The sequence below is a fragment of the Diadema antillarum genome, unplaced genomic scaffold (genome assembly GCF_040938485.1).
Source record: "Diadema antillarum isolate AM-2024a unplaced genomic scaffold, OU_Dant_1.0 scf00000022, whole genome shotgun sequence".
NCBI classification, from domain to species: domain Eukaryota; kingdom Metazoa; phylum Echinodermata; class Echinoidea; order Diadematoida; family Diadematidae; genus Diadema; species Diadema antillarum.
The window spans coordinates 2,424,335-2,450,382 of NW_027270911.1; the positions used below are offsets into that span (position 1 = coordinate 2,424,335).

General features: G+C 37.5%; 1 protein-coding gene across 1 annotated transcript in view; it reads right to left on the reverse strand.

The window, feature by feature from the left end:
• Window positions 1–3,538: 3,538 nt before the first annotated feature.
• Window positions 3,539–26,048, reverse strand: part of LOC139730473 (uronyl 2-sulfotransferase-like) — a 39,982-nt gene continuing 17,472 nt past the window's right edge. The window contains exons 6-9 of the mRNA XM_071641317.1: window positions 14,942–15,089; window positions 9,640–9,737; window positions 5,049–5,206; window positions 3,539–4,214 (exon numbers count right to left, since the gene is read on the reverse strand). Coding sequence (XP_071497418.1) covers window positions 4,021–4,214; window positions 5,049–5,206; window positions 9,640–9,737; window positions 14,942–15,089 — 598 coding nt within the window. The 3' untranslated portion in view covers window positions 3,539–4,020. The remainder of the gene's footprint in view (window positions 4,215–5,048; window positions 5,207–9,639; window positions 9,738–14,941; window positions 15,090–26,048) is intronic.

Below are 26,048 nucleotides of genomic sequence, written 5' to 3' on the forward strand. Positions count from 1 at the left end.
AATATAAAAAAGACTTTTATAAGAATGTCCAATGAATGTCAAAAACAACTTGAAAACACCATATAGACATTTTGTCTACTTGGAAATTCTACGCATGAAGACACTTGAAGACAATGAATTTGAGTAGTTGTTGGAAGTTCAATATTCACACACACATTTGCAGAGTGGGTTGAAAGTAACCCTGCTGGAGTATGAGGCCTATAATCTATGCCCCATGAATAGATTACATTTTCATCCCTGATTTCTTCACTACAGGCTGTATTTCTTTTGAGTAAGATGAAGTCACATTTGTAGCAATGGGTTAAAAAAAAACCCCAAAAGTATGCAAAAGTCTTTTTAGTTTACTGATTCAAATTTATGTCTTCATTGTACCCTGCTTGTGTTGAGGATGACTTTTTTTTTTTCTTAAAGCTTGGTTGTTCTCATCACAAATCACATTTTGATTTCACATTTAGTGAACCAACCTGCTGGACTTTCCTGAATGAAATTTGTAATGGACAAGAATCAGCAGCTTGCCCAGTAGCAGGGGGATACCATGGAGAGGGGAGGCTGGCCCGGATTGGATATACAGTGCACTCCCGTTACAACGAACACAGATATAACGAAATTTCGTTATAACGAAGTAAAACTTGTGGTCCCAAAATTATCGCCATTAAAGTCTTAAGCGGTACAAAATTCGCTTATAACGAACACGGTTATAGCGAAATTTTTGTTATAACGAAGTCTTTTCCGAGCACCACTGACAAAGAAAAACAAAAGAAATATGCTTCGGTATAACGAAATGCGAATCGCTTTCGAAAATAACTAGCAGAACAAGGCATTTACAGCGTCTCTGCAAGGGCGAACGCGTCACATCACTGTGTGTTCGCTTGGTGTGTCACGCACAGTTTCCGAGGGGAACTTGCGTTATTGTAATACAATGTACAATAATCTGAAATTGATTAACTAGGGTGCCTATTTGTTTTTATTGTTCACATAGTTTTCCAGTGTATGACAAGTACCGTATTCAACAAACAGAATATCATATATGCGTGGCTTCCTTGTTTTCGTTATATATTGTATTTGTTCGGTTGTAACGAAATTTCGTTATAACGAAAGAAAACTGCCGGTTCCGAGCATTTCGTTATAACGGGAGTGCACTGTATTCGATAATGAACAGCATACAGCTTTATCAAGGATCTCTATGTACGTACACACACATGCATAGAACTGCAACACTTCACAGCTAATTACAAGCAAGTAATACAGTATGTGGTTTGTCTGGTAAGCTACACAGGCAGGAAAGCTAGCCATCCTGGCCTAACTCTGGGGTCAAAGTTCATCAAACATGCACACAGGTTTCCTGATTGGATCCTGCTAAATTTAGCACCTTGGATTTAGCACCTTTTGGAACAAAACTTCTTCTTTTTTTGAATGCATGATTTTTCAATTTTCTCACAAGAATTTCAAAACTTTGAAGAGTTTACAGTAGGCCCTATGGAACTACTAGAAATAAATACATTTCTGTCAAAAAGTCAAATTCAGTGCGAAGTGGATTTTGTTGTTGTTGTTGGGTTTTTTTAACAGCACCTTTTGGAAAGGAGCTCTTCATATGTTGAGGCTTGGCCAGTCAATTCAACTACTTATGACACCATTAACTTATTACAACCCAGACACCATTCTACATAACTGCCTGTATGAAAATACAATATAAAATCTCTTATGTAGAATAAATAACTTGGCAACATTGAAAGGGACCCTGATCAAGTTCTGCTGATGCTACATGAATCGACAGGCAAATTTCTTGGTCAAGGACTTAAATAGCGCCACCACCATTTCAATTTTTACAGTTACATGAGATAGCAAGAATTCACATGGTGGCAAGAAATAAATGAAATGTTTACTGGAGTTGTAATTCAAATTGCAGTCGTGTGAATGAAATTCAACGGACAAGATCTCCTTGCACTGCAGTATTTCTTTTTACAATCCATCAAGTTTCAGATACACGTTGTACCATATACATGTATGTAGTATATCTGTAGTTTGGTGATATATCTTCTTCTTTTTTTTTTTGGTAATTCAGTACACTCCTGTTATAATGAAGTCCTCAGGACCAGCGGTTTTCTTTCATTATATCAAAATTTTATAACAGCTAAGCACATATAAATATAATGATGATAATTATGGGTCCGAAATTTTTAACTTTGTTGTCATGAGAATTTCGCCATTACGGTGTTCATTGTAACGGGAGTGCACTTTATTCACTATTGATCATTTGTCTTTAATACTGTAATATGAGAAATTTTCACGCATTTCATGCGACCAGAAACTAGCAAGAAAATAACAGCGCACAAATATTTCTGCATATCAATTATACATTGTCTAATGTTTTGATTATCAGGAAATAAAAACATGGAATTCATTATACTGAGTGTGAAAAGTAACTTGTGCAAAAATATCCACTTTACAGTAAAATAAAGCGAGATATTTTTGTTTAATTTGAGTCACTTTTTTCATTTGAATAATACTACTATTTGTTTTGAGTTGCTTAATTAATTGTTTACTGTTTGATTTATAACTGATTCTTACACTGGCAATACATATATTTGATATAGTTAATATTTCTTTCTGAAATTGGCATATCTTTAAAAACTACTCTATGATTTTTGTAGAGATTGGAGTACCTCATCTAATCTTTCTCCATAATAATAAGATTTGTTTTGAAATTCAGAAGGGCTAATTTCACAATGACAAGATGACCATTTCTGCTGCAGGAATGCAGCAAAAATATGTGATGCTGTATAAAGCTACACTAAGTTTTACACAGTGATCTTTGTGTGCGTTCGAGCGCTCTACAGCGAACCAAAGCGTACCGTACAAAACTGTGCCAGATTTGAAGCGTTCGAGCACTCTGTCGAGAAAGCGTACCTCACAAGTTATTTTTTAGAAAAGGTCACGCATTTTGTACCAAGAATGTACCGTCATCCACCTGGCGCTTGAACTACTTGCAGCTGTCCCGAAAAAAGAGAATAATGTTTTTGCATTGTGATGTATGCGCACGATACGTGCTTGCCTCACAGCGAACTTTTGGTATGCTTTTGGTACGCTTTTGGAGTACATCGGGAAGTGGTCCACTTTTGGCTCGGTACAGTAAAGTACGATACACTTTAGGAGCGTTCGAGCGCTCCTCTGGGGCGGGTACGGTACGGTACAGTTCGCTTTAGGAGAGCGCTCGAGCGCACCCTTACACTCTGGGAACCACAGTTGCCCTGTAGTCTTTCCAACCATCGCCACTGCTCAAGTACAGAAATTGGAGTGACACTCATCTCCAGTTCACCGGTACAAAATCAAATTTTAAACAATACACATCCTAGAATAGCTTCGCATAAGAGCTGCAACAAAGGATTAATGCATCAAGGATCAAGGATCACGGACATCCCTGCAGTATGAAATTCTCTACCTGCTCTAAAATGACTCTTGCCCTAGACTGACATCAATTAATCCGTTTTCACCGGTAAAGAATTCAAGGAAATCCTACAGTCAGAACTTTCTGTTACTCTTTATTTCAGTTCCCATATGGTAGACAAGTTAACTTAACTGTAAATTCACTTTTGTGTGTTGCATTCATTATCTTGCAAAGTCGAACGTTGTTAGACATTTCAATGCTCATTACAAACTTTGCTTCAATATTCACCGGATATCACCTTAACCCGTTGAAGACGGACTGATTTTGCTACAACAAGCATTTCCCATAGACACCTGCCCTAGTATACTCAGGATTCGTCCTCAACGGGTTAAGGAAAGCACTTGGAATTATTAAGAGTACAGATTGTCAAATTTTAGAGCCAGCTGCTTCCTGGCTTGGCTAAAAAAACATTTAAAAATCGTTCAGGCACTTTCTTACAGGTACTTCATTCATCTTCCACTGGACACCGATGCAAAATCACAACACATTATTAAGGCAAATGGTACATAAACAACCACAAAATCACAGAGGCTGCAATCCCCACTTGATGCTCCGTTTTGAAGTTGCAGTTGTGATCATCTGAAGTCCGAGTGATAGGGGTGCAAACCCAAGTCCTGCATTTGTTGGTGCAGCCGATCACGAATCCAGTCGTAGAACTTGTACTCGTATTTCATTAGCGTCGTCTTGACGTAGAGGGCAGTCTTCTCCGAAGGCTGCTGCTTGAACTTGGTGACCCCCTTCATGGATTTGTTGGCAATCTCTTTTTGTTCTCGAGGAAAAGGGAAATAAAAGGGGGAGATTAGGTTTGTGGAGAGCAGCAAAGAAGCAAGACACACACTAAATCATCACTTATCTATAATTAACTAAACACAAACTTTAATACTTGTTTCTCTTTCTTGTAGATTATAATTATTGCTGGGTGAAGGGAGGGGCACACAATCTAATCACACCTACTTGAAAAGGGAATAAAGCAGAAATTATATATCTGTGCGATGGTCAAGAAAAATGGAACAAGATACAGTCATGGCAAGTAGCAGTATACATGTATTTCCTTTAAAGTACAATACTACTCGCACTCAACTCAATGCTGACATATTGTAAAATGTAAATGAAGGGCCATGTACACATAGCAAGTTATTGGGTATGCTGTTTTTTTTTTCCTCCTTTAAATGCAGAGTAACATCTGACCGTGACCTCTCAGCAGTATTATCTCATTTAATTTTTTTTTTGAATCAGTCTTACCAACATATATGACCCATGGACATAACAGCTAAAAAATTTTGTATCAGTCAAAGTTCAGTGACCTTTGACCTTGAGGGACTGCATCTCAAGGTCAAAGTTCAGCGACCTTTGACCTTGAGGGACTGCATCTTATCTCAACCTCACATAGCATTGCCGGGCCAGGTACCAGGAAAATCCACCATGATATTCTTTTTTTTTCTCCCTTCAATTGCGATAATGAGATTTTGGTGGGACAGATGAACACTCTTAAAACAGAATGATGCATTTGGCACCCTTCACAATGGAGGCATGAAAACCACAGCAAAAGAGAAATCTGATGGAAATGAAGAAGTTTACACAAAGAAACTTGAGTGAAACTTACTCGATGTGAGATGCGTCTGAAGGGCTCCAGTAAAAAAGTTTGGCAGGACCTTCTCCATCACCTGCAAGCTGTTTTCCAGTTCCTCCAACACTCCAACGACAACATAATTTTCTATTACGTTCCTCTTCGCACGTAGGTACGCCCACTCTGACGATATCCTGTGGACAAAAAGAAAGAAAGAAAGAAAGAAAAATACTCGTACCTGCCCTTGGTAAATTTGTCCTCCACTGGTAAAGGGGGATATGCAAATGTCTTGCAGCTGGTCTCAAATTATTGGATGATGGTGCAATTTGGTATGGTATGTAAGATTCACATTATGATTGAAGTACAGAGGAACTGTGATGTAAAATAGTAAAAGTGTGGGTGAAATTTCATGTCTTGAAACAATTTTATAGCTTATAATTAAAGTAAGGGACAGCAAATAGAACATGTTTTATATAAATACATATATGTATGGAATATATGGATAGCTAGGTCGATGAGAGAGAGAGAGAGAGAAAGGGGAGTGAGAGAGGGGTAATAACATATGATTAAAGCTCAATATGTCACTACACTTGACATTGACGTCCAACAGACAAACCATTCCCAACATTAAAGCGGAAATCCAGACCAGCCAAAACTTGGTCTGAAATGAAAGAGTAAATGTTTTACAAGCACAAAAGCAAATATGCGATCAATATTGCACTAAAATCACGGAAGTTATATAATTTTATGATTTTGCTTGTTTTTACAAATAACAGTTCTTGAATTGTCGTCAATATGAATACAAAGATGCAAAGAGTGATTTGATGATATCATTGCTCCACAACTTGCCACACAGTTTGTACATAAAGTCTTGTCATTTCTATTTTTTTTCTTCAAAATGCAATTTTGCCACAGTCTAAAATCAAAATATATCTGACTGATCACTATTTTGAACTTAATAACATATTTCACACTTTTATTGCAGAAAAATGGAATATTTGTCACTTTTTAATGCAATCATTGGAAAGTTGTAAGTTGATGAAATCATTAGTTCACTCATTTGAATATTCATTACATCTGTTTTAGAATTGTTTTGCAGAAATCAGCACCTCTCTCAGATATCAAAGCTTCCTTAATTTTAATCCAACTGAATCAAATTGTAAATCTTCACGGTTGTACTTGTAACATTTTACTCTTTCTTTTCAGACTAACTTGTAATTGGCCTGGAATTCTCCTTTAAACAATACCACTGTACAACAAAAGGCCACTGTAAAATGATAGGAATGCACATCCACGACCTTAAATTCCTGTTCATTCACAATGTCATTACATTTGTACTCAAATGTATCTAGCGGGGCAGAGAAGCCAGCTAACATGATGATTGCTAAACAAGAACACTTTTTGTCTAGCTGATTATGGAGCTGTGCAGCTATAGGGTTACCCGAGAAGGACTGACTCGACACTATTAAACTCTGTCATCCTCATTACTACCTCATTTACACAGGAAGCTCTAAGGGGATGATTAAAAAACCTGATGCTTTTGGTTCATAACTTCGCACATTTCTCCCTAATCTGCCCGCAAATCTCCACTAATTTTCCTCACTTTTTATAGATTAAACTAGAGCATGGGGGGTGGGGGTGATGATATTATCAACACTCAAGAGTTCGGATTTCTTGGGCTTTGCTTTAGGCCCTGCTTCTTGGCCAAAATGTGAGACACATGTTCAATTCAGACACTACTGATGAATCCCATTGGGCCCCAGCCCAACTTGCATTCCCTCTAGTGCTGAGTGCTAGTGTCATTGCCAATGAAATGAGCAACATCATATTGTTTTAGTACCTTTAAGTGTATTGAAGAGGCAGTATGAACAAGTTGATCTGGTGAAGGGGCTCCCTGATATGGACTAATCTTTTGGGTCTTTTGGGCCCAGCCCCTAGGCCCCCCACGGGGTCCACCTGAACTATTTCAGCCACTCTGTCTCCCCTAGGTCTAGGAAATATTCTTGAGACAAGTTTGATCATGAGCTGATGATCAAATTTATGGTGCACAATGCAAGACATACCCCACATGACACACTCAAAAAGGGCGACTGCCATACCTCACTTGAGCCCATGGATCAAATAAGCTAAAAGTGGTTAATGAGCAACTTTCATTCCTCCATGTTTAACAGGTAACATGCATCTATTCAGTAACCTCAAGTAGGGTGACTTGGAAGTTTCACCATGGGGTTTTCTAAAGTTCTTGTGTCCCTCTTGCAACCCTGAAAATAGGATTCCTTTCAAAAGCTGGTATACAGTAGAGGTAGGTACTTCAGACCTTTTCTCAGAATAACGAAACTGAAAACTCTTTTATGATGAAGGGGAAAAATAGTAAAGATTTCCAGTGAATTTGTTTGAACCCTCCAAAATTCCAACCGTTTTTCTCTGTACAAAAGGGGAGCATATCCTCAAGTGACATGGGACTAGTTTTTCGGTTCTTTCTTTAAATACTCTGGGATGCATTACAGTAAGATTTTGTGAACAATGTTGGGAGACATTATCTGTCAACCATACACAATTTTGTGAGGCTTGCAAAGGAATGTGACCTATAACTCAGCGTGAGAATTGCGAAGTGAGGACTCTGTCACCTGGTCTAATTTGTAAAGGTGGTTGTGACTAAAATCAGTGCCCAGTGAAAACATAAAAGCTCTAAAAGTCCACGACTACCCTACTCCACGTTCAATTATTACCTCCGCCAAGGGAGGAGGTAATGTTTTCAATACCGTTGGTTTGTTTGTTTATCCGTGTGCAAAAAAAAAAAAAAAAACCCTCAAAAACTTAAGCACGGATTTGGATGAAACATGCAGGAAAGGATGAGAATACCACAAGGAACAGATGATTAAATTTTGGTTGTGATCAGGAAATTTTTGTGGATTTTATGTAGGATTTTCAATAATTTGGCTGTAGGATCAATGAACTTACAGGGAGTTTTAGATGCGCATTTTTTAGGTTTTCATACGCGCACTAAAGTGCGTGCTCTAGTTTCTGCTAGAGCAAGGCATACCGTGCAGCTGAGGGTTTATGATGTAACAAAGGCTTCTATATTGGGAAATCGGGCGATATTTCAGCATACATATGGGTGGAAATCACTTATCTCTACGGAAGAACAAGATCATTGGTGGAAATTAGCTGCTTGGCGGAGGTCTGCGCTCTAAGAGTGCTTTTCTATATTTGTTTGTGAACTCTTGGTTTGCCACCATGTAAACCCCCTCCCCCTGATTATTATTCCATAATGGCAATGCATTAGTGCTTTTTTAAAACAATCTGTTTTTCAAAGCCATGTAACTCTTTAAAGAAGCGCTTATGCTAGAAACGCACTACAGCAAAATTGTAGAGGAAGGCTTTCCTGTGGCGTAAATTTTACAACATAGCTATGGCTATGATGCCTCCAATGTACAAACTCAGAGACTCCAACTCTCCCGCTTTCGATGGGAGATCTCCCGCCGAAAGCCCATTTTTGCAAAATCTCCCGTTCTCGCGCTTGAGAGTTAATTTCTCCCGCCCTGGCTCTGTGTCTCCTGCTTGAAATGATTTCTTACTTTTTGTCTTCGTATGTTGAAAAATAAGCCTTAGATAGCACGAGAGAGCATCAAGAACCCTAATCATAAGAGCTTCCAGGGCCCAAGCGGGCCCTGGACCCCGACCGCAAGGAACTCTGCGCTCATGATATGCGCTTTTTTTGCGCACATCAAGTTGGAGTTTCAGGCGGGAGAATCTCCAGATCAGAAGGTGCTTGGGGTTGGAGTCTCTGCAAACTGTGATATGCAATTCATTGATTCCTTTGTATGCGGCTGGTGTGTTTGAGAAAAATATGCACACTTGGCAAGCAACCGACTGAGTTGGGTGTGCAAATATGGCACACAAAGAGTTAAAGGACAAGTTCACCTTCATAAACATAAGGATTGAGAGAATGTAGCAATATTAGTAGAACACATCATTGAAAGTTTGAGGAAAATCAGACAATCCGTTCAAAAGTTATGAATTTTTTAAGTTTTTGTGCAGGACCCGCTGGATGAGAAGACTACTGCAGTGTATGAATAACTTAGATGTCACATGCGTACAACAATATAATGAAAATATAAAGAGAATTTCACAAAATTCCATCTTTTGAAAAAAAGTACACATTCCCCTGACTCGTTACCGACAAATGTTATGGGTAATATTATTCCCCCTGCCTTTAGAAAGAGGCAAGTCAAGTGCTCTTTTATTATGCGAAAAAGTGAAAATATGTTGAATTTTCTTTTGCATTTTCTTTATACTGTTGTACGCATATGACTCACAAGCTGTAGTAGTCTCCTCATCCAGCAGTTCCAACACAAAAATTTAAAAAATTCATAACTTCTGCATCGATTGTCCAATTTTCCTCAAACTTTCACTGATGTGTTCTACTAATATTGTTGCATTTTCTCAATCCTTATGTTTATGAAGGTGAACTTGTCCTTTAATGTCAACTTGACCACAGAGCAGCATATTACACGTCAACTCTTTCCATGCCAGCGACTTCGAACAGCGTGTACAATGCTATGGGGGTTTCTGTGTCAATCAGCACTCAGAACACACAAAGAGTTTAACACTGACGAGTACTTACCTGCATTTCGGATCCAAGCCACAGAAGAATGGGATGATATAAAAAGATTTCCTGCCCACGCATTCAGTCTTTTTCTGCAGCACGCACTCTTCATAACTCTATTAAATGGCGAGATCCAAGAGAGGAATGTAAATCCATCTGTTCCATTGTGATAATTTTACAAATTTCATGTGTGATTTAGTCACTTGACCATTTATTCTGGGGTGGGTGTGGGTGTTTGTGATCTGGAACACATGTGTTGTGGTTTAGTGGTTTAGATTATGTGGTCCCTGGTTCAAGTCCCTTTGCCACAGCAGAAGTGCCCCGAGGCAAGGGATCGACTCTACCCGCATTGCCTAGTCCATGGGAGAGGACTACACCTCTTCGGTCCCAGAAATCTTATTTCTGTGTTTTAGTGCTGTACTTCTTTCACCTAATGGGTACAAACAATTTGGTCATTAAAAAAAAAAATGGTAAAATGCTATTTTGAAACATTTGAAAGTCAGTCCATCATCATATTAAATCAAAACCTTTCAAGTGATACCTCACTTGTTACACAGCAAGGAATGTTATAAAAGTTACCACTAAAGAAAACCCCATTTTTTTCTCATTATTTCTTTTGCTTTTAGCAACTTCAATTGCAAACATTTCAAATTAAAAAGAATGGAGTTAACTCCTAATGCCATCAAACTCTTTAAGTTCTTTCTCACTTGAGGTCTTTGTTTTTTTTCATACGCATAAAAGGGAAAAAAATCATGTCTGCAAAATCATGTTCCTTCCTTTCTCCTTTGCAAAAGAAATCAAATATCCAACATGCTGCATTCAGAAATCTGTCATTTTCTCACGATTTCTTTTTTCCAAATACTAACCAAGAAGTTTTGAAATTCTTTCTAATAACAAAGTTTATAGCACTATCATACAAAAATACAGGATGGAAGTGGAGAGTTTTTTTCAGCAGCTGACAGACCATTTTACACAACTCACCCTCTCCCCACTCCCCACCCCCCCCCAAAAAAAAAACACCTTACAAAACAATACAAAAAACAACAATATTCTTCGATTTAAAGTGCATTAAAACCAGAGAATGTTGCCTCCTAGCCCTCTGCTAACATCACCCCAAATTACAAGATGTTACATATGGGCCATTCTCCACAAAAGGGCACCAACAGGGTTGGACAAACTATAAAATTTCGACATTAAAAAAGTCACGAAACTCATTTGAATTCAGAAACTTTAATACTTTGAGAACACATAACAACCAACGGGTGATTTTTGACACAAACACATTTTTCAAGAAATAGCATTGAACTTGAACACATTTTTTCATAGTTTTTACCACCTGTCAGATACGTTACCATTAGGCTTTAGACAAGAAAATGGCAGTGGATGTATCATTTGTGGACCATTAATGTAAATATCTATTTCAATGTAAACGTAACTATATGCGCACATGACTAAATAGTAATTCTTGAACTTTGATCGGTCCAGATGTAAAAAAAAAAAAGGTTTGACGTTTGAAGCCTGTAAGTTAAAATCAGCGCCAAAATTATATATTTTCGTATAAGATACACAACCCTATATTGCAATTATTATCTCTAATACACTTTGATCTTATATTGCTTTGACATAGTAATAAAAGTCATACATAAGTACTGAAATTATCAAAGAAAGCTAATTGCAAGCGCACTTTACAACAGATTTCATACATTTCGAGTTACAAGGAAAGAAAAAAACGGTAACGTATCTGACATACTTCTTTCACAAAATTTCGTTACCTAGATTTGTATCTCAAGATGACGATAAACTCAATCTTGCTTTATATCTTACATCCAAATGAATTACCAACCATAAACATTTATATTCATAGCCCTAGTTAATCGCCTTGACACTGCTCAGTAATGCAAAGTCATACATTCATCATGATATCATTATGTGCATGCATTAACAAAATTTACGCAATAACATAATTATGTTCTGTTTGAAATGCATGACTGAAACTTGATTTAAAATGTACAATATAGTCCATTTTCTTCTGTTATCTTATTGATTAGATATCTGGCATTATTAAGGTGGAACAATATCAACAATAAAAATCAAATCTATACTACCTATATACGAGTGCAAGGAAGATATACGGTCATGTCGATACGGTAACGTATCTGACAGACATCTATACTACAAAATGTTGTTACTGTGAATTATAAAGTAACATGACGATAGACTCGCCCTTGCATATTGTCTACATCAAAATGTTATAGCCACCTAGAACATATCATAACCTCGGATAATCGATTTGACATATTTCAGTTAGTAAAATTATTAATCGATAACATACACAAAAAAGTTAACCCGAGACGTATAGCTATAATTCTGTTTCAAATATAATGACTGAAACTTTTGATATCTAATGGACAATGTACAGCCTATTATGTAGTCCTGTCCCTCTGTTAACGCATATAGATATGCAACATTATTCAGTTTGGAACAACATGATGAAGTTGAATAGCTCCGAGTGAACAGACAAATATTTCACTTCCAACGTATAAAGGTAACGTATTTGACTGCTGACAGTTTAATCTTATAAAGACAATGTTCACTTGGGCTACATGTGTTTCGGCTCTGCTCCTAACAAGAAGACCCAAAAGAACCTTCTAAAATAGTATAAAAGATTTCATTCCCAGCAAGTAGTCACGTTGCATATAGGTGTCAGAAGCTTTGTATAATGTATCAATATATTTCCACATGTCCTGTCATGAAATTTGTTTTAAAAAAGCCACGGAGTAATACGTTAGATAATGGTGGAAATAACGTAACCGACACAACCCTCAAGTAACTAAAACTTCTCAAACATTTCGGTATCTCAAACATTTCGGTATCTTAAAACTTACACTATATTGACGTATTCCACATCTTCATATTTTTTTTTTTTTACATTCATAGAGAGCCAAGACAAAAAAAAAAAAAAAAACTAGATTAAGGAATCATAAATATTCTCCTTCCACGTATCAGTTGACAATAAACATTACGTTGCCCCTGTACACGATAATGTGGCAAGTTTTAAAGGGAAAATCCGGGTCGAAATTAATAAAATTAAGAAGGAAGAGAAGCAAAAAATACAATCCGAGTATACCAAGTAAGGAAGATAATACATTTCTAAATTTCACATCTTCAGAAAACATTTCTTGACCAGTCTTTATGAAGATTCTAATGAGCAAGTCGTTGATGTCATCCGCTCATAATTTGTCATTATGTTATACATGATATTTTTGAAATTCTTTTTTTGCAGAATACCTGTACAGGCAAAAAACATACCCTGATATTAAGATATGTCAGAACAAATTTTTATCTGTCATTCATTCTGGATTGATAGAGGGAAAGCTTTATACTAAATCATATATGATATATTAAATTTTGAGGATGTCTGAAAATAAAATGTGTAGAAAATTGTGAGGGGATTACATCATTAATTTGCCCATTTCAAAAAAAGAAATGTTTTCCGAAAAAAAATAAAATATAAACACGTCATTATTTTCCTTTTTCAAGAGTCGACATGTCTTGATCAGAAACAGGAACGCGATAATGGATTTGTCTTTTCCGTTCCTTTCGCTAGAAACGTGGGGTCACTCTTTTTCTTTCTCTCTCTGCATCCATAGGCCTTTTGTATCTCAGCAAGCATTTTACCCATGTTTTTTTCTTTCTAAAATACACGAGAGACAAACAGAGAGGGGAAATATCAGCATGGGAGTTTTATATGCATATTATTTAATAAAAAATAACACATAAATATAATATATATAGTCGTCGTGTACGTAAAGAACAGGATATTATCATCCAATAAGATTCCTTACCAGTCGGGTAAGATACGTTACCGTGCCAATGCAGGGTAATATTCTAACGTACATGCGAGCTATCACACACACGAAACAATATCATGCGTACACAAGATGTCTTTAAGCCGTATAACTGTTCCATCAACATTAAATAACTCTCAAATGTGTCATACTAGTCATATAAATAAATGAACTATACTCTGCAGATATTCAAAAATGAAATTCTTACCAACCACGTAGCCAGGACGAATAACAAACGGCGAGAAGCCTTACATCTCCCTCAAACTCTCGGTACTAAACGCAATGCAACATCACGCTCAAAGTGGCCGCCATGCTTTGAAGAGCAGAGAACCATTAGGTTATGCAAAATTAGAGAATTAGCGCAAAGTGCGATGCGCCTATTTTATGCACTTTATGCGGTAACGTATTTGACGGTAACGTATTTGACGGCCTTAATGTTCAACATTGTGTTTTCACAAAATAACAACTTTTTCTTTCGTAACTCCCATGTATGAATACAAGCAATGTAAAGTGCTTTAAAGAAAAATGCATTATAACTCTATCTACAAAGTACTTTTTCTGTAATAGAGCAAAGTTTCAGTAACGTATCTTATTTCAGCTTATCGTAACATACACAATTGCAAACTTTGTATCTGAATATATTTATCATTATAGAGTTTCAGAATACACTATTTGTATTTATATAATGTTGAAATGGACTTCATTCACTAGACCGACATACAGATCACTGCTTTATTGTCTTCATATTTTTTAGGGCGTCATACAAAAAGTAACGTATCTTATGGAGATTTGGAGACACCATCGCTAAGATCGCAGAAAAAAAATATACAAACCTTTTTTCGCTAAGCATTATGCTTTTTTATTTAGGCACCGAAGGCACTATAAATTAGTGAACAAAACATAGATTTCTGATATTACGGTAAAGAGCGAGAGCGTGAAATATAATCACAGAGTAGGCTGGAGACATGGGTAAAATCAACAAATATATATTTCATGTTGTCGTATATAATTTTTTCATGAGGTGCTGTGACCTCAGTTGATTTTGATTTTACTCATTATATTCTCTAGTATAAATAAAAGTAAAAAAATTGGTTTCCTGACGAAAAAATCGTGTTTTATGGCCTAGAGAAGGTTGGAGACACAAAAATGCCCTTTGGTGCCCCTTTTCGGAGAATGGCCCATATAGCCCCTCAATTGTTCCTTGGAGCATTGAACAACATGATCTTCACAATTATTTTCATTCAACATTAACCCGTTGAGGACGGACTGATTTTGCTGCAACATGCATTTCCCATCTAGACAAGTGCCCGATTACCTCGGGACTCGTCCTCAACGGGTTAAAACAGCACAGTACACTTGTGAGAAGACTGACACAGTCTTGCTCCTATAGTCCTCCTCTACGGTTCTCAACTCTTAGAGCTTAATAGATTATGCTTAAGGTGAAGAGATTTTGAGAAATTGAGAAATTTTACCATGACTCTGGCTGGGTCTGTCGAGTTTGCGCTGAATTTCCTTTCGTTTTTCATCTCGTCGCCATAGCGAATGAAGTAGTACTGTGACACCGCCCTCTGAAGAGGATCCCTGATGATGTTGATGTATTTTGGCCGAGGAGCACCATACCTGCAAACGAAACAAAATAAAACGTAAAAGTGTGGACAGTGAAGTCATTTCAGCCTATTCAAAACACACAGGCCACAATATGATGACATAAATGGTATCCCGGGGCACCAAACAAAAATCAGCCATTTTGTTGAATTATTTATTTTTTTAAAAAGGTTGTACCCTGGGTGCCAAAAAGAGGAAATTATTTTGGTGCTGGAGCTAGCGCGCGCTAGCTACTGCACTGCACTGCACTAAAGCACACGCTAGTGGTATTGCACCTCCCATGCACGCATAGTATAACATGCAGTGGCATGGGAATGACTATGTAAACGCACACACAGTGCATGCATTTTTCTCTGGCTGTCCTGGAGTGGACGTGAGGTGGCGCTACACAACGCGGTTACCTGGGGTACTACGGTACCCCGGGGTAACGCGTGATGCATCATATGCCGAAGCTTAGGAGACAATTTCGGTTGATTTTGCTTACTTCGGCCTTTGTAACCCTTGCTGGTTTAGTCTGTGACACTCAAACATGATCAGAAGGGAACAAATGCCCAGTAAGAAAATGGTAGAGGTCGATCATTTCACAAAACTTTTATATAGCCACATTTCATTTTCTCTTTTTTTCGTTTTTTCTTTTTCATTCATATATTTTTTTTAAATTCATGTTAATAGAACTAAACAAAATCTAACTCTACAATCTCAGGATATATATTCATTGCAACCCATATGATATGCAAACATGCATAATGTAACTCATAAAAACCACATTATATCCAAAAAGATTTTTATGATAACATCCAAACACCTGTTGTTGTTTTTTTCACTATTGAAGTCACTTTTCACTGTACGTCTGTAGATATATATTTGCACTTGAATGGTAATTATCTGAGAACTTTCTCTGCCTAGGAAGAGGGCAAGCTCCCCACCCCCACCCCTCCCCTCCAACACACACCCACCCTCCCCCTGCTTGGTCAGTTCAATTCGCTCCCTCGCCAGGATTCTACCGCTTTCTCAAATCTATACATTGGCAAGTATCTCAATTTGTATGCCCAAAGACTCCACTAGTACTTGTACAGTGCATCTACGGTATCTACAGACATTCTGATACGCCTGGAACCCGAAAGAAAGTGTGTGAAAGGAAAAACCCATTACTCATGCTGGTTTCACTCAGAAAAAAAAAGTTGATGGTCCAATCCTCTGGCACGACTGGGCCTAATTCAGGCACTTCCCCTCCCCTCTATGGAAGGGTTTCATGAGAGAAAGTGACAAAGACTAAAGTCGGTCGTTGGCAGGAAGGGACGGACGGCAGGAAGGGACGGACGATTGTGTGATCCTGAATCATCATTGGCTGTCACTTGGGACAACGCACACTTTCAATCCACTGCCCTACATTCATGTGATCCTATTTTGCGAATCAAAGTCGGCATGGAAAATAGAATTGTACCTTTAGGGTCCTGCTTACCTTTGGGAGCAGTGATTTAAAAAATGTTCAAGATATCAGATTTGGTGCATATGTGTAGGTCTGTTGTGTCACAAAACATCCTACCGTATACAATTTTCACAACATCCACTGTATACAATTTTCACAATAGAGCCTAAAATATAAGGAGATATCAGTATTTTTCTCAATAAACCATAACTGTAGATGGTTAAGTCTGGAAAATTCTATTTACTATTGTTCACATTTTGTGTATTTGATAATACTTAACATTGACTATAATATGAATTCACATTTTTACAGAGGCTGTTACTGTTACTATCCCTCATCCACATGTTAGAACTATTTTAAAGCACTAATGCTTGGTTTTTGTTTTATTTGCAAATGGTAAATTATGCCTTTAATTCCTATGCAATTGCCGCCTTCTCCTTTTAAACCCTTTCCACAGCCGAATGTCAGGTGCTTGCTTGCTTACATATACATATGATGCACAGGTCTGAGTGCGTCAGTTGAAATAGAATGGGGGACGATTATCTATTACTTTTTTGTTTGCCAGAAATCCATTTTTGGGTATTCCTGTAACCTGATGGCAAATATACTGGATGCATTTCCTTGGCTAGCCATAGATGCCAAGCTTACAGTTACTTGACAAAGTTACTGGATGCATGGTTATAACTAGCCAATAAAGCATCTCCAACTATAGTGCATGAAATGCTTGCTTGGTGTGCAAACTCTTGCTACTGTACATGCACATGTGCATGATCACATGTTTGCAGTGGCTATTGTGCACGAATCATGGTCGTTTGAGGCAACGTGCCACCAGTAAATAATCAACTCACAGTTTTAAATCACTAAGAATGCAGAATTTTCTCAACATATTCTATTAACTGACTTCATGAGATAGGTTAGTATAACTGGTGAGCTCCATTTTCCACATTAAAGTGACAAACCACTTTAACTAAGGCTCAGAGTCAACTTTTTGCATAGAAAATAATTCTTGGTGGCTCGATCTGCTTGATCATTTATCATAATGTATAGTCCATACTACAGGCATATATACAAAGCCCTGCATACTATAAGGGCAAGCTCTTAGCCCGTTGAGGACAGACTGATTTTGCTAGCAAACACGCATTTCCCATAGACACCTGCCCGAGTATACTCTGGGCTCGTCCGCAACGGGTTAACTACAGGAAAACAACATCCTTCCTGCTGTGAGAGTACAGATTGAACACAACTTTCATATTCATCTGATTTTGGGACTTGTTGTGTTGTAAACAGTCCTTCAACCTCATACCACACAGGAAAGGGGGTAAAGGCCATAACATTTTGGGTGCCTATCAGTGATCATATCTGACTATGCCACACTTGTGGAGTAATGACATCCAACTGCCGTGCCCATTTGCCCACATCCCTTCAACCAAATTTATGTTAGTCCCTTGCGTGCACATTCATTAATGGAGACCTTAACTTCACCGACTGATCGCTTTTAGATGTGGGCTACATTTCTCGACTCTTCTACAAGGCAAAGCATATAACACATGCACACACACATAATTTATTGCTGAAGTATGACATACAGAAAGATCGACAGAATGTTGTGTGGCAAGGACATAAGTGTATACTTTTGAAGTTTTGTATAGCTTTTATAAGATACATATAAATACATCTAGGCCGAAGCCAAATGGATTAGTCCTAGGGCCTTTTGAGATCTGCAAATATGACTTCAATGTTATTATTTATGAGCTCGGAAAAAGCCCAATCAGCACACCAATCCTACTGAAAAATTCAGCACTCAGTAATTCAATCTGATGTATGATCTACCAATCTAAACCGCTTGGCTCATTCATCAGAGTTCAAAGTGAAATATCAATTACTGTAAAACACGAGATGAAAATTTCGCGAATTGGAGCCGACGGCCTTTCTCGCAACATAAAATTTTTCGTGACTTGCCACTGGCATCCAATGCATATTGTGTAGGCAAGAACTTTCACGCGCATTTAATTTCGCAAATGCTGCCGCTCGCTAAATTCGCAAAATCAAAATGCATGTGAACATTCCTCGTTTTACAGTAATATGAGTCTCTTCAAACAATCCTCTCCTGGGTGGCCAGCATTGTTTGTTTGTCTGTTTGTTTGTTTTTGGCAACTAATACACAGTTAGCAAATGTAGGAATTCAGAGGTGCAAGAACTGAAATCAAAAGGCCCACTCGAGAGCTGGGGTTGCCCCACACCGTCTGGCTTTGCTCACAATTGTCACAGTGAGAGGGCTTGTGACAAAGGCTAATGAACAGCTTGCCTGTAGAGAAGTTGGAAGACATCCACCCTGTATAAACATGAGCCTAGATCTCACTGTTATCATACTGTGTCTGCCAAGAGAAGATGCTTGTTTAACCCCAAGTACTCTGACCCCTGGGTGCTTGTAGCCCTCATAAGTTGTTGAGAATCGTCAACATTTCGTAATTTCATATTCCTCTTGAAGTGAACTCCATCTTCCCTTTAAAGTAAAGCAATGAACAGTATGCGCCACAAAATAGCGAGTCTAAATTTATGCGAATAGGGATTTCCCGACAATTTCACAAGTACAATGTAGATAAATTCGCAATTATGGAGTACAGTACTGAATTCATGGAGAAATGTATGTGTGCACATCATATTCATGTAGGGATCAGAGGCATTTTTGTGTGTCTTTAAATTCGTGAATAGCACCTGACTCGCGAAATTTGCAAAGTATTGGGCATATAGAGTATCGTAGTATATTACTTCTTTTCCCTACTCCTTTGCTAACTTTCACATCTTCTCCCTTTCATCTACTTCCCCCTTTATTCTCTGGGGGAGAAATGGGGGAGGAGCGGCAAGGGGCAAGTCAACAAGTGGGAAATTTGAAAATGGAATACATCGTGTACTTGTACTAGATTCAAGTTTAATGAGGTTCTCAATCAGTATAAACATGCTACATCTGTATATAGCAGGGCTGCCAACTCTCACTCATTGAGAGTGAGACTCACTCATTTTGGTCCTTTCTCACTCTAAAACTTTATTTCATTTGCATGCATTTCTATTGATCTCACTCATTTGACTCCTAAATTATAGCATTGGCCTATGGGAGTCTCACTCTCAATTAGTACCCAGTGTTGGCAGCCCTGGTGTAGACATTTTATAGATTCATAGATACAGGTAGTACATACATAATAGCTATGTATAAATCTATTTAAATACCAATTTACAGTAGATCTGACTTGTATGATCCTCTATTTCTACTAGTATTATGCTTTAATCGGCATGCGACCTTTCCTCTCTTTTTCCACTGGAAGGTGCTTTTTTTTTCTGTTACTTTTTGGACAATAAAGCATCTTGAATCTTGAATTAAATTTTTTTATGGTATTTCTCATTCGATCCCACTGCCTTCATTTACATTCCCTTCTTCTTTCTCATCGTCTTCCATCTCTGCTTCTACAGTATATCTTCATTCCCTTCGTTCTCCCCATCCTTCCACTTCTTCCTCTTCCTTTTCCCTTCTATATCTCTTCATTCTCCTCCACGCCCTCTTCCGACTCCTCCGACTCCTCACAACCATGTTACTCTGTACAAGTACCTAACTTTGTATCTTATATCTTTAATGTATACCTCTTATACCACATCAGGGAAAGAGCTGTATATAATCACATTATTAAACTGCAACACTGCATTGATTAGCCCTGTGTATACTATACTGGGGCAGGTGTCTATGGGAAATGTGTGTTGTAGCCATATCAGCCCGTCCTCAATGGGATAATGTGAGACCTAGATTGCCATAATATCCGTACAGGCTGTTAACTTAACCCGTTGAGGATGGTTTGATTTTGCTACAACACACATTTCCCATGGATGCGTGCCTGAGCATACTCGGGACTTGTTCTTAATTTGGTTAATTACTCATTTGTTTTTTCTTTTCTTTTTCTTGCGAATGCATGTGAGGCAAGACGTACTGCATGTTTTTTAATTCAAAGCATTACGTGCCTACTGTGGTGCAACCGAAGGTCACAAAAATTTCTTTAAAGGGATCGTATAGTTATGGTTTAGACCTAATTTCAGGTTTCTAACATTTTTTAGTAAGATAATGAGAAACCTCTTTAATATGAAATGTGAAAGAGCATGTAATTCCATGAGGAATTCAATGTTTATTTGATGAAAATTGGTTTTGAAATGGCTGAGATATCCAAAACAGAGCGATTATAATAAAGTGTGGGACCCACATTTTATTACGATCGCTTTGTTTTACTTTGTTTTTGAATGTTTCAGTCATTCCAAACCCGATTTTCATCAAATAAACTTTGAATTCCTCTTAAAATGGTATGCTCTATACTATTTCATAAGTGTTTTTTTGGTATCTCGCAAAAAGTTACAAGCCCAATTTTCATCTCCACCAATACTGTACCATCCCTTTAAAGTTTAGCTGTGGAAGCAGCACGAGAGTCATGTGCCACACTGGGATTAAATCTCAACAGAAATCACTGCACTGCGAAGGATTTGGCAAATTAACTGAAAATTGGCATGCTCCTTGACAACATCCTGTTTTTTCTCTCTTTTTTTTTCCTGTAAAATTTGCCAAATTTAATTGTCTTATCTCCATTTGAATAGGTACAATTATACAAGGTTGTCTAGCAGCATGAATTCAGAATTCCATATCCCCCTCCCCATTCATGTATGTTTGAAGTACTATAAAAGTGGGTATTTTTGCATTTTCATGAGTAATTTTAAGCGCTCAGCCAGGAAAGATATTTTTTTTTTGCATGTTTTTAATTTTGTGAAATCAAGACCTTAGCTCAACTGGAATGCATGGCAAGTGAAAATGTTTGCGTGCTTTTATTTTTGCACTAGTTTCTGGTTGTGGACAATACACGAAAATTTCCACATGGGGCAAAAATTAAAAAAATCCACTCTTACAGAATCTTGTTTGGGCAAGGCATTATTAAATACATAACATACATATATCTTCGATTCATTGAAGTCACTCCTTAAAACATATTTTTTCAGGCAACGTTATATGTGTTAGTAGTTTTAGTAGCAGGATTTGTAATTGTCATTAAGCATGATTGTCTACTGTATTTATATGTGATGTACTTATTCATTGTTTTCTTCTTCACTCGTTCTCTTCCTCTGCTTTCACTTCCCTAGCGTTTAGAAATGTGATACTAAGCGCTCTATAAAAGTAATGTATTATTATGTGAATATTGCAGTTAAACCTGCACACAGCTTTGTCATTGAAACTAAGCATTATAAGATTCTTGTTTGGATCAGACCATGATCAGTTTGGGACCACGGAGAAGAGTGAAATGAGGAAAAAAAAGGGGCGCAGCATGTAAACGAGACTAGCATAACTGATCTCCCGTTGACATGGAGAATTTACAGGAGTATCAAATGTCCACAAAGGACTTTATTCAAGCACCTCCTTAAGATGGAGCACTGTTCGTAAGGAGGCGAGGATAGAAATGGATATCCTCAGAAAAAAGAAGAAGCAAAAGTGAAGTGGATATGGAAAAGGGGTCAGCGAGGTCTAACCCACAATCCAGCCAAATCTCTGGAATGGCTGATACAGTTTAAAGGGTGTGTACAGTTCTGGTTGAGGTGAGGATTTAGCTTTTAACATTTTGCGAGATATTCAGAAACCACTCTATGAGATGTCAAAGAGCATGCAATTCTAAGGGGTATCAAAAGTTTATTTGATGAAAATCGGTTTTGAAATGGCTGAGATATCCAAAGGTGAAAGAAAGAGATCGTAATAAAAGACGTGGCCTGTCACCTTTCATTATTATCACTTTTTGGATATCTCAGCCATTTGAAAACCAATTTTCATCAAATAAACGTTGAATCCTTCTCAAAATTACATGCTTTTTCATACTTCATAAGAGGTTTCTCATTATCTCACTTGGGAATGTTCAAAACATGAATCCCCACCTCAACCAGTACTGTAGAGTCCCTTTAAAGTGCAATCTAGTTCTTAACAGAGAATTTTCTCTGTCAACTATATCTCGGGAAGCACTTATATTGATTAAGCTTCACTAGCCTGCGGGATATAACACGGTATAACATCATCACTCTCTTAAATATTGAGCCCTGGAGACGAGCATCAGAAGAAATGAATGAGACATTTCAAAGGAATGGTATTCCAATTAGGTATTGGTTGAGGTGAGGATTCAACTTTTAAAATGTTGCAAGAAATTTAGAAACCATTCTATGAAATGTTAAAAGAGTATACCATTCTAAAGGGAATCAAAATTTGATTTCTAATTGATGAAAATCGGTTTTGAAATGACTGAGATATCCAAAGACAAGGTAAAACAAAGAGATCCGAATAAAAGTCATAGCCTGTCGCATTTTATTAGGATCGCTTTTTTGGATACCGGTATCTCAGCCATTTCAAGACCATTAAGAATTTCATATTCATATAAGAAGTTTCTCATAATCTCATAAACACACACACACACACAAAAAAAGTTGGAAACCTGCAACCCTATCTAATCCAAAACTCTATCATCCCTTAAACAAATGCTGTTGTTGTTGGGTCTTTTTTTAATTCACCAAATGAATGATCCATTCTATAGTTCCAAATTACTAAATTATACTCTTTTTCTTGTCTCCCCTCCCCCATTAACACTATAGTTCCTTGGTCAAGAATTCACTTTAAACGGAAATTGTTGCTATTCAGAGTAGGGCAAATTTTGTGGTTGTCGAGGGCAACTTGTGCAATAAAAGCATGCAAAATCTGAATACAAGTACATTACTGAAATGGTCTCATACATTCTTCAATGCAGACTATGGAGAGCAGTTTGCATGTGATAAAAGAACACACAAAAACACATTCTGTGTAAATGCTCTTCCATTTTATGACAACTTCAATCATCTCGCTAAACTATGTGTACATATGTGCTCCTCACACAGAATCATGAAAAATTCTACAAAAATAATGCATGACAAAGACAGGGGAAAGTGGGATTACGAGGAAATACGTAACACCATATTCAGAGTATATGAGTCCAATAATAGCAAAGAGTACAGGGAAAGCATGGGGGGGGGGGGGATTGGACCCAATCCAGAGTACAGCTGTCTGTCATGGTGACTGTACTCTAGATGAAAGTGGCAGCGACAAACTGAACGTGACATTGATGGTGGTGACTCACAAGGGCTTATGATACCTATTCCTGTGCAGTGCCAATATTGTTTCTCGTCCAGCATTCCACTGCTCTATGACAACGAGGGGGGGGGGGGGGGGGAGGAGGTAAAATTAAAAATACTCACTATTTCCTCTTTCTGCCTGGCCAATTAGAGTCATATTGATCATCCCCTAATTGTCTCAGTCTTAATTGGTAGCATTTGTTAACCCGTTGAGGACAAGCAAGCATATAGCGGAAACACCTGTTGTGGCAAAATCAGTTTGTCCTTAAATGGGCTAAAAATCTTTTTCCTCACTTGTTTGGCCTAAATAGTTATCTGGGCCCTATTTAATAAAAGATGTTAGGATACCAACTCTTGCTAGAATGGCAACTTTCATCTGCAACAGCCAATCAGGAAGCTGGATTCTTGTCATTATCATGACAATTGCCATTCCAGCCAGAGTTGCTTTCATATCAATTTTTTTTTTTAATGAAATGGGGCTCTAGTCTAAGTACCGGTATTTATCTGTGCCCCATATTTCCTTACACCTGACTTTATTCTGGGACATATGACTGCAAATAGCCTACATTGTAACAAGCTTGTTCTTTGTAAGTAGACCCCATCATATTTCTCCAACTTTGTAAGATTATAGTCACCAATACTACTGTAAACAAACCATTATATTCATTTTCCTTTCAGAACAGTTTATACATTTAGGTGAATGTTTAACATAATTTGTATTTTGTAACTTTTGCACTTGTATGATCATGTCTATTTGTCAATAGCTAGCTGCACCAATCACTGTCGTACATTAAAAAGAAAGAAAGAAAGAAAGAAAAACTTTACCAATTTGCATTGATATAATGTGTAGGGATTTATTTTGAACCATTTATAGCAGTGTATCCCCCCCCCCCTCTGTTCATTTTAATGATGCTTTTGATGATGCTTTTTTACATTTCTGTTCACTGACTGGGGTCAAAGTATAGTCACTTTTACAGGGTGTAGTAACACCCCCTGAAAGAGTAGTTCAAGAAAATGTGGACAGCAGAAGTTTATGAAAGGTAGCAAGAGTATAATGGGTATGGGGAGAGTGCTGATGATAGACATGAAACAGGTGATGAATTTCATTATGTTTTCGTATGCCCCTTCTTTGAAAAGGAAAGACAGTTATATTTAAGCAATCATTATTTGGTTAAACGTCCTTGCTCAGTACACAAGTGCAGATTATTTTCACGTTCGCATTTAGGACAGCTTAAAAGATTAGTATTATTTGTGAGGCTGATCATGTCATATTTTGCAAATTTGCAGAAGCCTGAACAAGTTGAGTGTACTGTAGTCAAGAAAGAAAATATTGTAACTCGTAGTGGTAGAAATATTAAGCATCCAGTGATACTCGATCTCTAGTACATATTTTGTAGTTGTATCTCACGATTGTTTGGTCGTATGGTACAATTAGTTAACCTTGCTTGCCAATTTGTATATCACTGTATATATGTTTAGTAGATATAGACTATTTTATATACATCATTAAATATATCACAAACATGTATTCTTTGATATTATAATAACCATATCTTGTATTTATGTGTTGTACTCTCATACCCCGGAATGGGGTCGGAAGAGTCGAATAAAATCTAAAAATCTAAAAGTCTAATGCTCCCCCCCCCCAAAAAAAAGATAAAAATAAAAAATCTAAAATACATTGTATGCAAACCTTGATCTTACTTTCAAAGTTTTTGTTAACTCTGAGAATGCCACATGCATGTTTTTTGTTTTGTTTTTTCCACTATGGCAGAGTGACACCTTCATGTTTTCTTAGATATGAGGGAGTCCCACATGTGGGTTTTCATATAAAATTACATCAAAGATAGCACAGTCATCATCTTCGTCGATGATGTTGGAAACCAGTATGGAGAGCATGGCGGATTTCATCTCTTGGCAATCTGCCAGCATGCCATATGTGACCGTGCACCTCAAAACGAACATAAAGTCGCACACACTGATTTTGCGTGAGGATTGAAAATAAGTGAAATGGGTCAACCTAGCCGAACTTGACTTTTTCATATTTTCTAAAAGAGCGGGTCTTCTTTTACATTATGCTAAAATTTGGTATCATAAAACGGGCAGGAAAGTGTGTTTTTTTAGCAGTTTATCTCGAACATTTTTTGGTAGAATAGTGTGATTAGGTGTGTCTTTAGAATCCCTATTTCATTTCTGAAAAACCTTGTCCACACTCTTCACTTTCAACTCTAATAACTTTTGAAGGGATAGTGCTACTGCTTTGAAAATTGGCATCAATTATGGACAGAATGTGTTAATGAGGCATGCCTAATTTCAGTTTAATCTGATAATCCCTTCATTGCTGTTATTCTGGTGGTTTACTTCCTGTTTTTTGTCCCATTCAT